This window comes from Cydia strobilella, chromosome Z (assembly GCF_947568885.1).
Source record: "Cydia strobilella chromosome Z, ilCydStro3.1, whole genome shotgun sequence".
Lineage (NCBI taxonomy): Eukaryota > Metazoa > Arthropoda > Insecta > Lepidoptera > Tortricidae > Cydia > Cydia strobilella.
The window spans coordinates 20,277,438-20,290,048 of NC_086068.1; the positions used below are offsets into that span (position 1 = coordinate 20,277,438).

The 12,611-nt window shown below is 38.8% G+C and overlaps 1 protein-coding gene across 1 annotated transcript in view; it reads right to left on the minus strand.

Moving 5' to 3' along the window:
* The window catches only part of LOC134755140 (probable cationic amino acid transporter), a 35,645-nt gene extending 26,217 nt beyond the window's left edge, over positions 1 to 9,428 (minus strand). The window contains exons 1-5 of the mRNA XM_063691617.1: positions 9,008 to 9,428; positions 2,251 to 2,501; positions 1,213 to 1,277; positions 949 to 1,049; positions 546 to 689 (exon numbers count right to left, since the gene is read on the minus strand). Of these exons, the coding sequence (XP_063547687.1) occupies positions 546 to 689; positions 949 to 1,049; positions 1,213 to 1,277; positions 2,251 to 2,501; positions 9,008 to 9,428 (982 nt within the window). The remainder of the gene's footprint in view (positions 1 to 545; positions 690 to 948; positions 1,050 to 1,212; positions 1,278 to 2,250; positions 2,502 to 9,007) is intronic.
* Between the last annotated feature and the right edge of the window lie 3,183 nt (positions 9,429 to 12,611).

Here is a 12,611-nt window from a genome sequence, read left to right on the forward strand (position 1 = left end):
ACCAGGTTTTTCCAGGGGAAAATTGTCTTTAGGCGACCGCAGAAATTGTGCAATTTTCCTGTGCGGGGTTAAGATAATTTTTACAGAGTAGTTATTTAGTATTTTTGATATCCTGTCTGTCACTCCCTTGACGTACAGCATAAACGCTGGCTGTCTCTCAACGCGATGAGTGAGGCGCTTGGTTTTTGTGCCCTGCTTGTCAATGTTAACTCTGTAGCCATTCATCCTCAGGACTCTCTGAACATGGTTCAACTCCTGGTTTAGATGTAGCGAGTCACACAGAGCGTGTGCTCGATGTTATCACGGTCTATATCCCGGTCAATATAAGTCTAGTGAAATAAACCGTGAATCATTCAAAACTCTTATTTTGTACTAGTTACGTAAGTACTTAATAAAATAATTAGAAAAAAGTTGTCAACGTATTTTTGGGCCACCCTGTAATCATTGGGTAGTTTGCCCTACTAATATGTTGCGGAATTCAGTTTCGAAATGTCTCCTGCTAAACTTGTAGGCATCCCTGTAGGTTTTGAAAGCGAACATGTTACCTGTATGGTCAGTGGCGGGCCCAGCGTCCACCCAGGGGAAGACGCCGGGACAGAGGTAGGAGCGCGCCAGCAGCTGCCGCGACACCGCGTCCATGAAGCGACGGAAGCGGCCCGGGCTGCTTGCCACGCCGCCGGGCACGGCCCCTGCGACAATCGACCACTCATGTCTACTTCTGAACAATCTGAACACGACACATTCACGCGCAACAAGTCTTGCTACATAGTCATAAGTTAATATATAAATGCGGACTAGTCGCTGAGAAGACCGCTACCGCTTTATTTATGGACCTGTTCCACTTGATTAACATTTTGAGATTTAAATAGATAATAATTAATATTGAACTATACCTACATAAAATCTAAGGCACTGACGATTTTCTGTAGCATTAAAAAAGTAACTCACCATAGAATTTATTCTCCGTGTGCGAATTCATGAGGAAAGTGTCATCTCTACCGAATTCCTCGCTGTCGTCACCTGGCATCGTGTCATCAGAATCCGGGGAACTGTGAACACACTTGCATCGCTTAGCGATTACGAGAAATTTAGACAAATGGGTTTAAACATATCGGCCGGCCTTTCGCTTGGCTGTACGTACGCTAATAAATAAGCATGGCAATAGGTTGAATAGGTATTAGCAATTCGCTTGGCGTCGTGAGTGACGTTTACCTGCGGGTCACACGGCGGATCATGACTCGCTGGTTCGAGGCGGTGATTTGGGTGTTGCCGCGACCCTGAAATACAATTCTACGTTTTTCAAAGTGTGAAGCAAACTCGATTATTTTAAAAGCTTAAATAATATCCTAAAGTTAAATTAAAACAAGTGACTACTAGGGTTTATTTATAAATAATTAATATTGTAAACATAAGTGTACCTGTGTGTATCTTTGACTTTGATTGAAAAAGTTATCAATATCATATATTATGTAGACTTGGAAATGGGAAGAGCTCTTATTTAAACTGACTTTTTTCACACAGTAATAACTAAAACACACGGCCTAATTAGAACTTAATAAACGGATACGTTTTTGTTTGTGAAACGTCACTTTTAACACTGACACTGACAAATCCGATCCATATCGTATCTAAGAGCTAATTTTTGACGTATATTAAAGTTCGAATCAGGCCGAGTCTTATTTCCTAGTAACGGAAGTGATTTTCAAGCTTATACATATATACCTACGCGGCTAGGTTTCGTTTAAGTTAAGCTATCTCTAGCTTTCATGTACCTAAATAATTAACAGCAAGGCGTGGAAACTGGAAATAGGCCGAACTACAGAGTATCGTTTGCCACGGCTAAAGAGGCAAAGCTGCGTAAACTCAGTCGCAGAGTAGGTTATTTTATGTACCTATGTGTTGGGATTGGACGTTAAAGTATATACTCCTCGAAAATGCTCCGACCTATGCAAAATAGTTTGTCAAAAAACGTGGTGAAATACTTACATTTTTGCATAAATGCGAACAAATAAAGAGCGATAGAAAAACATAACCAACTCACCGAGTGAAAAGGGTTCTATCGCTTCTTTATTCACTTACACCTTTGAATGTGGTATAAGTATGGACAAGTACTAAATAACAGTTATCAACTTGTATAGTTAGGTAGGTATTTATGTTGTAATAAAGAGGCAAGTATTCATCGTATAGACTGTCATCCGTCATTCCTTCCATTCGCCGATCTCTTTTCGATACGTATACTTAATTACTTACAGCTAAACTGGTTTCCCTTTGGGCTGCAGCGGTGCCTTCAGGGTCGACGGGCGTGCGCAGGCTCTGTGGCAGCAGCTCGATGAGGTTGGTGTAGTGCGGCTGGTAGCGCAGCACCAGCACGCAGCTCGACACAAGCGTGTAGGCCAGCAGCGTGCCTGTCAGTGTCACCATATTGACGGCCAACTTTACTTGATCATCCGGACGTAAAACAGAAACTATTATTCTTGTATTTCTTGTTGAATGTTTCTTATCTTTAATGTCATTTATTTACAGTAGAAAAGTTATATATTACAAAACAAATGTATAAAAAACACCTGATTTGTAATTATATAATTTAGAATTAGGTTTTGATAACAATAAAATGTATCTACTTATTTATATGCATCTGTCATTGCCACACCCGATACTGGTACCATGTATTGAGACAATTGTTTCCGTAAGATCGACATAAGCAATCAAAATTAAATAATATATACATGTATATATTTTACGAATGTTGAAATTTGTTTTTAATAAAAAGATATAGGTAATTAGAAAGTTTAAACGCAAAGATAATATTGTTGCAATTGCTATTCAACGATGTGTAGGTAATAAGAGTCTTAGTATAAGACTTATATAGCTGACTAGCTTTGTACTTTTCAGAAAATTTAGAAAACTTCAAACATTTGTCATTCAGTGGAAATTTTAGGTAACTTGACGCAGAGGTTCAGGACGGGTTTGAAAATGATCAACGTCTCGTAAACTCCACGCGGTAGAGGTGAACGATGAGGGCGTGTGCGAGCTCCTATGTTACAATACGAGTATATTAGCAACTTTTACGTAAATAGGTACAGCTGTGTTAAAAGCATATTATTAAGTCTGATTCATAAATATTCAATTCGTGTTTTCTCCACGTAAAGAAGGTATTACGAACCCGTGAAAGGTTATTCGTGCAGGAATTTTGCTACACCGTAACATTAAAAAATAATAAAGTGAGCAAATTAAAATATAAATAGACTTAGTTCAGATGGGTGCATCCTTTTAATGAAACCGCGGAAGATAGCAACGGAATTTCTATTGCATTATTATATCAGTCTTTCTTCCATAAAAAAAAACCAAAAGGCATTGTTTTAGGTTTACTAATGCACTCAGATGGTTGGAATAAGTTATTTCAGGTTGTTGATTTTGTTGGCATCCAAATATAGTATACACGCGACTCATTGTATAAGTTTGCTCAGCAAGTAATAAATAAATACGTGAACTAGATTATAGTTTACTTTTGGACATTTTAAGTCACAAACTAAGCTACCTTCTGCCAGTAACCCTTTTCCAGGCCGCAACAATCTACAAGGATTTTTCAAAAACTCCAAATATATTCCGATTAATCCAGATTTGATGATTAATTTGAAGACAAGTCACATTTCCCGAAAGTGCGATCTAATTTGAACCTTAAATCGGAATGCTAAAGTTGAAATTCTATTCGCGCGTAAATATCTGGTCAGTAAATTGTACTTACTATGCCTGGAAAAGGGTTAAACTACCACCGCATAACTGCCTAATTAACAGTCCGAGTTGTTAGGCAAGGCTATTATCGTAGGTATCTGCTACGCCTCACCTGGCTTTTTTGTGTTGGAACAACCTTATAAGCGTTATCTCCGAGTACGTACGGAAAGTACAGGTATAAAAGGAATGTTCAATATAAATTATTTCAAACCATGCAAGAAATAAGGCACCAGAATATTAGAAAAAAGTAGACAGACGTTGTTTTTTGGCACAATCTCTATTTAATAAATCAGATAGAACCATACTCAGTAGGTAACTTGACCGTGACGTCACTTGTTTTGTTTTCATATAAATTACATAGTGGCTAATCGTTTTGACAGTTTGGAAAAGAAAGTGAAGTATCCTCCATTGGTAAGAATTAGCTCCATGCATGAATTTATTTTTATTTTTGGATTCATAATTTATATCGTTGGAACACCGGAAATGATAAAAATACTTTTGTAAACCTTAACATTATTTTATTAAAAAATATTTAAAATGTTGAAAATTTTTGAGCGGTTGAAACGCTCATAATTTTTGGCGCGAATTCGACAGAGCGTGATGACGTCACACGTTGGGCGGCCCAACTGACGTTTGCTACTAATGACACTAATCTGTCGAACGCGTGACGTCACGTGGCGTTTCGAGCGTTTCGCTCACTAGCTTTTCGCGGGCAAATTTTTGTACTTTTTATTTATAATTTTAAGTAATTAAATGGTAATTTCAAAACGGAAATGCATTTGTAACATGATATAACGGTAACAAACATCCGAATAAAACATATTTCGTTCAAATATAAACTTCATGCATGAGGCTAATTTAGAGGACACAGTTATACCGCTTCCGCTTCGTACCCGCACTCAGAAAGCAAAGGGAAAACCGCAAAATCTAGTTACGCTCTTGCTAATAATGGAAATCGATTAGCGCGGGAACTTGATAGCACGTAGAGCCCAATGGACCTACCTTAGGTTATGAACGCTATTGGATTAACTCAGTTATTTCATACATGAAAACAAAAAACTAACTTAAAAAATATGAAACCTGTCTCGCATGAGACCTTTGGGCGTTTAACCCACACTATGCTATGTTAAATATGCGTTGTAATGATATGTGTAAGTTTGCTTAGGGGTTACGGCGATATTTGCATCGAAAGCTGCACTTGATGCAGAAAGCAAGCCGCTTTGCCCAGTGATACTAGGGACCTATCTGAATGATTTCATCCAAGGAAACACAGATTTCATCCACTAGAATTCAAGATGGCGGACCTTTTCCAAAATGGCGGCTGCAAAATTTAAAAAAATTGTAGACACAAAACGGGTGCACCTATTTTAGTGATTGATATATCAATCAATTCGTAATGACACCTGTAATCGGAAAAAGAAAATAAAAGATGGCGGCCGAATATTAAGAAAGTTATGTTTTTTTTTTCCTCTTTTTTTTCCTTCTACTGAAAATAACAACTAAATGTTCTATGGTATGGTCACATATTCTTTCATTTAAATGAAACCTGATAATATTAGCTACAAAATAAAATAAAAAACTTGACAATCCTTTGAGTAGTTTTTTAACTATACGCATTACAAAAAGCGCGAAACACCTGTCCGAAACGGCCCCCTCGCGTCAAAACTGACAACTTTGATGATATTTCTTTATATTTAAAGGTAAAAAAAGAAAATAATACATATTTACTTTATTGAGCTATAAATAAATGTATTGCCGCTTATTATTTGTGACGTTCCACGGAAAAAGGAACCTTATGGAGGCTGGCGCTTACGTCGCATAGCACCGCGATAGTATTGGAGCGGCGTTAATAATAGCTAAAGCGCCAACCGCCATAAGGTACCTTTACCCGTGGGACATCACATTTACTCCTCTTTATCATCTTGTTCCGATGTAAAAAAAAAAAAGAAAATTCATATGAAATCAGAACAAAATATACCTACCTAATCTAATTAAATTGAATATATAGAAATGAACTACGCCAAACTGTCCCGCCCCTCCATTACTATTTCAATGTGTGTAGTATTGAAATAGTAATGGAGGGGCGGGAGTCGGCAGGACAGTTTGGCGTAGTTAATCTATAAGTACCTTTCATTTTTGCAGTTGCCTTTGCATGTGCTGATGTGCTGCATTCTGCATTGCACTTTGCAGGGTAGACGCACCCTCCGACACGTGCAGCGCATTGTTTCGCAACCTTTTTTACAGCCGCAATGGTCCAGGTATGATAATTCACGCCATATCTCCCTGGCTTCAGACCATTGCGGTTCCCAACTGTCATTAGATGACTTCTAACCCCAAGAGGATGGCAATGGCACAGAGGCATCATCAAGAATAAGGGCATTGCCCCATAAGTGGCCCGCTTGATATGTGACACGGAGCGCGTGTTTATGTAATGCTGCCGAGTGCCGATGTTGGTGGGATGCTGGTTACCTACCAATTTATTTTTAGTAGCAAATAGTTCCTTGCGTACCAAGTTCACCGACGAATGCGCTGTTTGAGGGTCATATAGGTAGCAGGTGAACTTATGGGGCAATGCCCTTATTCTTGATGATGCCTCTGTGCCATTGCCATCCTCTTGGGGTTGGAAGTCATCTAATGACAGTTGGGAACCGCAATGGTCTGAATCCAGGGAGATATGGCATTAATTAATACCGGAACCATTGCGGCTGTAAAAAAGGTTGCGAAACAATGTGCTGCACGTGTCGGAGGGTGGGTCTACCCTGCACAGTGCAATGCAGAATGCAGCATATGGCATATGCAAAGGCAACTGCAAAAACGAAAGGTACTTATAGATAAACTACGCCAAACTGTCCCGCCCCTCCATTACTATTTCAATACTACACACATTCTTCTTCTTTTTCTTCTACTTAAGCCTTTTCCCATTATCTGGAGTCGGCTCTCCTTGTCCTCTTTCTCCACACAGGACGATTATGTGCTGTTCCGGCGTCAATATTTGTGTTTGTCAGGTCAAGACTAGCAAGAACTTGCATGCAATTTACGTTACATTGCTGACTACTAAGGTAAACTGCATTCAACATGTTTACCAGATACCGCAATGTAATGAAAATTGCATGCAAGTTCTTGCTAGTCTAAACCTCGCTTTACGTCTCTATCAATTTTATCATCGTTGCTGATTATCGACCCTAAGTATTAAAATTCTTTCACTGTAGGCAGTGGGACATCATTTGAGAGCTTGATTGAGTTGGGATCTGTTGTACCGTCAAACAAACATGACATGTGTTCTGTTTTCTTACGGCTTACTCTCAAACCATTTTCCTCTAATGATTTAGTCCAAATGTTTAGTTGATTTTGGAGGTCTTCGACATTATCTGATATTAGGGCGACGTCATCAGCATATAATATGTTCCATGGTACTGGTTTTTGGTGAGCCCTTGTTAGGTAATCTATGGTAACGTTAAATAATAACGGGCTTAATATTGACCCTTGATGCACTCCGTTGCTTATTTCAAACTTTTCACAGGTTCCAGCTGGATTACTGTCTGGGTGGTGACATTGGTATACATATCCTGAATTAATGCTATATACTATTCAGGTACTTCATGAAACCTCAATACTACACACATTGAAATAGTAATGGAGGGACAGTTTGGCGTAGTTCATTTCTATATATTCAATTTAATTATATTAGGTAGTTATATCTTGTTATGATTTCATATGAATTGCCTTTTTTTAACAGTTTAACCACATCGGACGAAGATGATAAAGAGGAGTAAATGTGACGTCCCACGGGTAAAGGTACCTTATGGCGGTTGGCGCTTAAGCTATTATTAACGCCGCTCCAATACTATCGTGGTGCTATGCGACGTAAGCGCCAGCCTCCATAAGGTTCCTTTTTCCGTGGAACGTCACAAATAATAAGAGGCAATACATTTATTTATAGCTCAATAAATAAAGTACATATGTATTATTTTCTTTTTTACCTTTAAATATAAAGAAATATCATCAAAGTTGTCCGTTTTGACGCGAGGGGGCCGTTTCGGACGGGAGTTACGCGCTTTTTGTAATGCGTATAGTTAAAAAACTACTCAACGGATTGTCAAGTTTTTTTATTTAATTTTGTAGCTAATATTATCAGGTTTCATTTAAATGAAAGAATATGTGACCATACTATAGAACATTTAGTTGTTATTTTCAGTAGAAGGAAAAAAATTAAGAAAAAAAAATCATAATTTTCTTAATATTCGGCCGCCATCTTTAATTTCTTAAAGGGTATATTTTTTTCCGTTTACAGGTGTCAATACGAATTGATTGATATATCAATCACTTAAATCGGTGCACCCGTTTTGTCTACAATTTTTTTAAATTTTGCAGCCGCCATTTTGGAAAAGGTCCGCCATCTTGAATTCTAGTGGATGAAATTTGTGTTTCCTCGGATGAAATCATTCAGATTGGTCCCTAGTATCACTGGGCAAAGCGGCTTGCTTTCTGCATCAAGTGCAGTTTCATTTTGCTAACCGCTATAGCTACTGCTTGATACCAGAGTCAGTCTTTGCAACGATTTGAACAGAAACAAGTGAAGGATAAACGTAATAATTTCATAGAAATTTAAATAATGATAACAATGCCACACTGTCATTATAAATGCAATGCAGAGTTAGCTTGGTCCGTCTCTGGACATAACTTTCAGTATAGGTATATAAGTTACTCGAATATTATATATATATGGAATGTAAAATATTAATAAATGTTTTTATAAAATTTTTATTTTTAAACCTATACGAATATGTAGTGTATGGTACCTAAAGTAACATGGCAAGTTTTCAATATTTCTGCGTATGCATTTAATTTGCAAATCTCCGAGCAATTTGCTTCGTCTACAATATACTAGACCGTTTATCTGTGACCTTATTCCTTTACAATAAGGTTTATGAACCGTCAGTTCTTTAACATTGTTTACGATGCTACGAGTAGATAACTACTAACTAGTAGTATAATAACTTACTACTACTAAATTGTCAAAAACCTGTTAAAGGTAACTACAGTATGTATAAGTTACTCTATGGTTTACTAAAAAGGCTAGTGCTATGGCAGTATGGCTAGGCAGGTATGGTGTGGTAGCCTCCGTGTTGACTGAGGTAGAGTCCGCATCGAGCACCGAGAAACGATTTTGTAGCTCTAATTTGAAAGCGTCTTCTGTTTCCAGGTTCCGCAGTTTAGTGACGTCAAATTGTTTGCCTAATTTGGTGACACTATCGGTGCGTCGAGCTACGGCTACTTTTGAGTCGCACTTCGGCCACCACCAGGTGATGATCACTGTCAATATCCGCCCCCCGACGGTTACGAACATCGAGCAGCGATGAGCTAATGGCGAGGTGGGCAATTTGATTTTTGGTGACTCCATCGGGTGAATTCCACGTGTAGTTGTGGTGTTCTCCATGTATAAAAAGCGTCCCTCCGATGGTAAGATCGTTTTCTAGGCAGAACTCCAAGAATCTTTCTCCATTCTCGTTGCGAACTCCCAGCCCATGCCTGCCCATGTGTCTTTGATAAGCATCGTTGTTCGCTCCAACTTTGGCGTTCAGGTCTCCCATGACGATAACTATGTCTTGCTTTCGGATGTTCTTCAAAGTTGAGTTGAGTGCAATATAGAAATCGTCTTTCTTGTCCTCGGATGCCAAGTCGTCGGCGCATAGCATCGAACAATAGTAATCTTGCGGGCTCTTGTGTTAAAACGGGCTGTAATGATTCGTTCTGAAATCGGTTTCCAGTCTATGAGGCTCTTCTTCGCTGCATCGGTGAGGAGGAATCCCACGCCGTTTTCGCGGACATCTTCTTCATCTTTCTTCCCGGAGTAAAGTAGTGTGAGGCCTCTAGACGTTCTCAGTTCCCCGAATCCGTTCCTGCGTACTTCACTGAGTCCGAGTATTTGCAGTTTGTACCTTAGCATTTCTGCTTCTGCTTGGGCTAATCGGCTATCTTCGCTCAGTGTTCGCACATTCCAGCTAGCAATTAGTGTCCGCGTTTTCATGCCAAAAGTCGTCGTTTTGATCGGTCCGGTTTTGCACTGTTTCGGTTTCTTTAATCAGTTAGTTTTGGGTAAGCGAGGGATTAGCCCACTATACCCTAGCCCAATGGTGGGGCTGCCACCTCGGAGCCGTTGGGCATGCTCGGGTTTCCTCCCTCTCCCTAGTGAGTCGGTTCTGTTTTGAGGTGCAGAAGATTAGCCTTTCGCCCTGCATCCTCAGCTCAGCTGCAACACAAAGGTAGCGGTCGCGCGGCGGCGCGGTTGCAGCAGTTCCCAGAGGGGACGGCGGGGACGTGGATGACGCGGACTGGCCAGGGCTCTGCGAGCAATACGGTGTTCCGCTACGAACACAGCAGATGGCTTCTTGGCATTTTGTAGGTAATGCTGTACTCACTATCAGCGATTCCCACCAAAACCATACCCTAGCTTCCCCCCCAGAGAAATAATGATACCAGCTTAAAACAAACAGTGCTGAACTTTTGATTTCGGTTCGTGAATAACCGATAAATATTAAATTAATTTTAAATTCAAAATATACAATAAATGAAATCTACTCGCTACATGATAGGAAATGCATACTTAATATTAATATAAATGCGAAAGTGTGTCTGTCTGTCTGTTACCTCTTCACGCTTAAATAACTGAACCGATTTAGTTGAAATTTGGTATAGGGGTAGTTTTAGGCCCGGGGAAGGACATAGGATACTTTTTATTCCAGAACTCACCCCTTAAGAAGCCCTCACCTCACATTTTTACCTACACTATTTCACCCTTTTTAATACCTCTCCTAGTGCACCCTTTTTATCACGTCACGGATTATCCATTCATTGTGTTACAGACACTTCATCAACAAATATAAGTACCTCCCAATAGTTTATTTTCCGTTAGTACCGGTTGAAGCACATCACTATTCATAAGACGTAAAAAAACTAGCAACACATGAAAAGTCATTTTAGTCTACGCAATAAAAAAATAGTGTATACCTTTAATCATGTAATTGTTATTCTTTTTTTATGGAAATTGATCCACTGTGTACAGTATGTACTTATAGGTGTACACACTGAATTTAAGACCAAGTGCACAATGAATAGGGGGCGGGTACAATGAAACAACTATCATGTTCTTTTGATTATAAACAAATTTAACTTCTATATTTTTACTTATTGTACTTACAATTTAATCAGTCTCCTCTTACGCGTATACTCAGATCGAAAAACCATCATCATGGTATCATTATTTCTACGTTAGACATTTGTGGTTGTCATTTTAGTCTACGCAAAAAAAATATAGGCTTTTAGACAGGTCATGTCTATGACAAATATAAAGCCAATTAGTGTACCTAAATATCAAACTATGTAAGTAACAACCTCCAAACTAATAAAGTTTCGTATTTATGTCGCTCTGGAAAAAAGGTGATTTACTGATCCCACAATGACCACCTCTTGGTAGTAAGTAATACAATATTATGTTTATGCTGTTGGCATAATTATAAGTACCTACTTGGTGTAAACTGCCAGCGCCCGGGCGATTCGCTCTCACGGCCACTTCGCCTTCGTATAAGGATTGGGTACTTAATTTCTGTGTGTTAATAGAGAAAATAGAAAAACAATTCGTACCGTTAAAGCTTCTTCACTCCAAAGTTAAAATGATATCGAGGTTATTTTAAAAATAAGTATATGAAAATTTCCAATAACGTTCGATAATTACATTACATAGATTGTCTGGGAAACGCATAAATTCGTAAGTAAGTAAGTAAATATTTTTTATTGCACCAAAATAGTACATTTAACATACATGTAAAACTTAGGTAAAAACTACAAAGAATTTTTTTAACAGGCGGTCTTATCGCTAAAAAGCGATTTCTTCCAGACGACCTTTAGGTAGCAGGAAATGTAGAACATACAAAAGTCAACAGGTAGTGCAAGGAGCTAAATATGGAGACTATTTAACACAAACACACATACTATAGGTACTTACTACTTACTACTTGTACATATAAGTATTAAAACAAAACCTAACACACAAATAAATATATATTATATTTATACTTACATATATACAATATATTAAATGGCAACTTAACGCAGAGATAGAAAGTATAGATTCAGCTGATTTTTTTCAAAATGGGGAGAGATTTAGCTAATCTTAATTCTACTGGTAAAGCATTCCATAACCGAACAGCCCGGAAGGTAAAAGAGCTATTATAAAATTTAGAAGTATATGAGGGAGGAGCAATAATATGAGTCTGAGAACATCTGATAGAAGAGAGATACTTGAAACGCTCTTTGAGATAAGGTGGTGTAGCGGGGTTAAAGAGAATGCCATAAAGAAGGGCGAGAACATGAGAGTCACGGCGAAGACGAATAGGAAGCCACTTGAGCTGAGAACGGAACTGTAACACATGATCATATTTGCGCAGGCCAAATATAAACCTTATACCGAGATCCTGGAAGCGCTCGAGCTTATTCAGCTGGTCCTCCGTAAGGTCCAGATAGCAAATGTCAGCATAATCTAATATGAGCAATAAGAGGGATTGAGTTAGCGCAATCTTAGTGGCGTAAGGCAAGAAATTACGAAGTCTGCAGAGTGATGCAATTGCAGCAAACATTTTCCTGCTAACCTCACTCACCTGAGGTACCCAAGAGAGACTCTGGTCCATCATGACACCGAGATTCTTTACCTGGAGAGAGTAGGGAATCTGAATGCCGTCAAACACAATGGCAGCTAGAGAACCAAAATTAATCCGGGCAGTAAGCTTTGAGCTGCCTATGAACTAAAGCTGAGTTTTAGTAGGGTTAACCTTGAGACCGTAACGTTTACTCCAATTTAAAATACTCTCCAAGTCAGTGTTCAT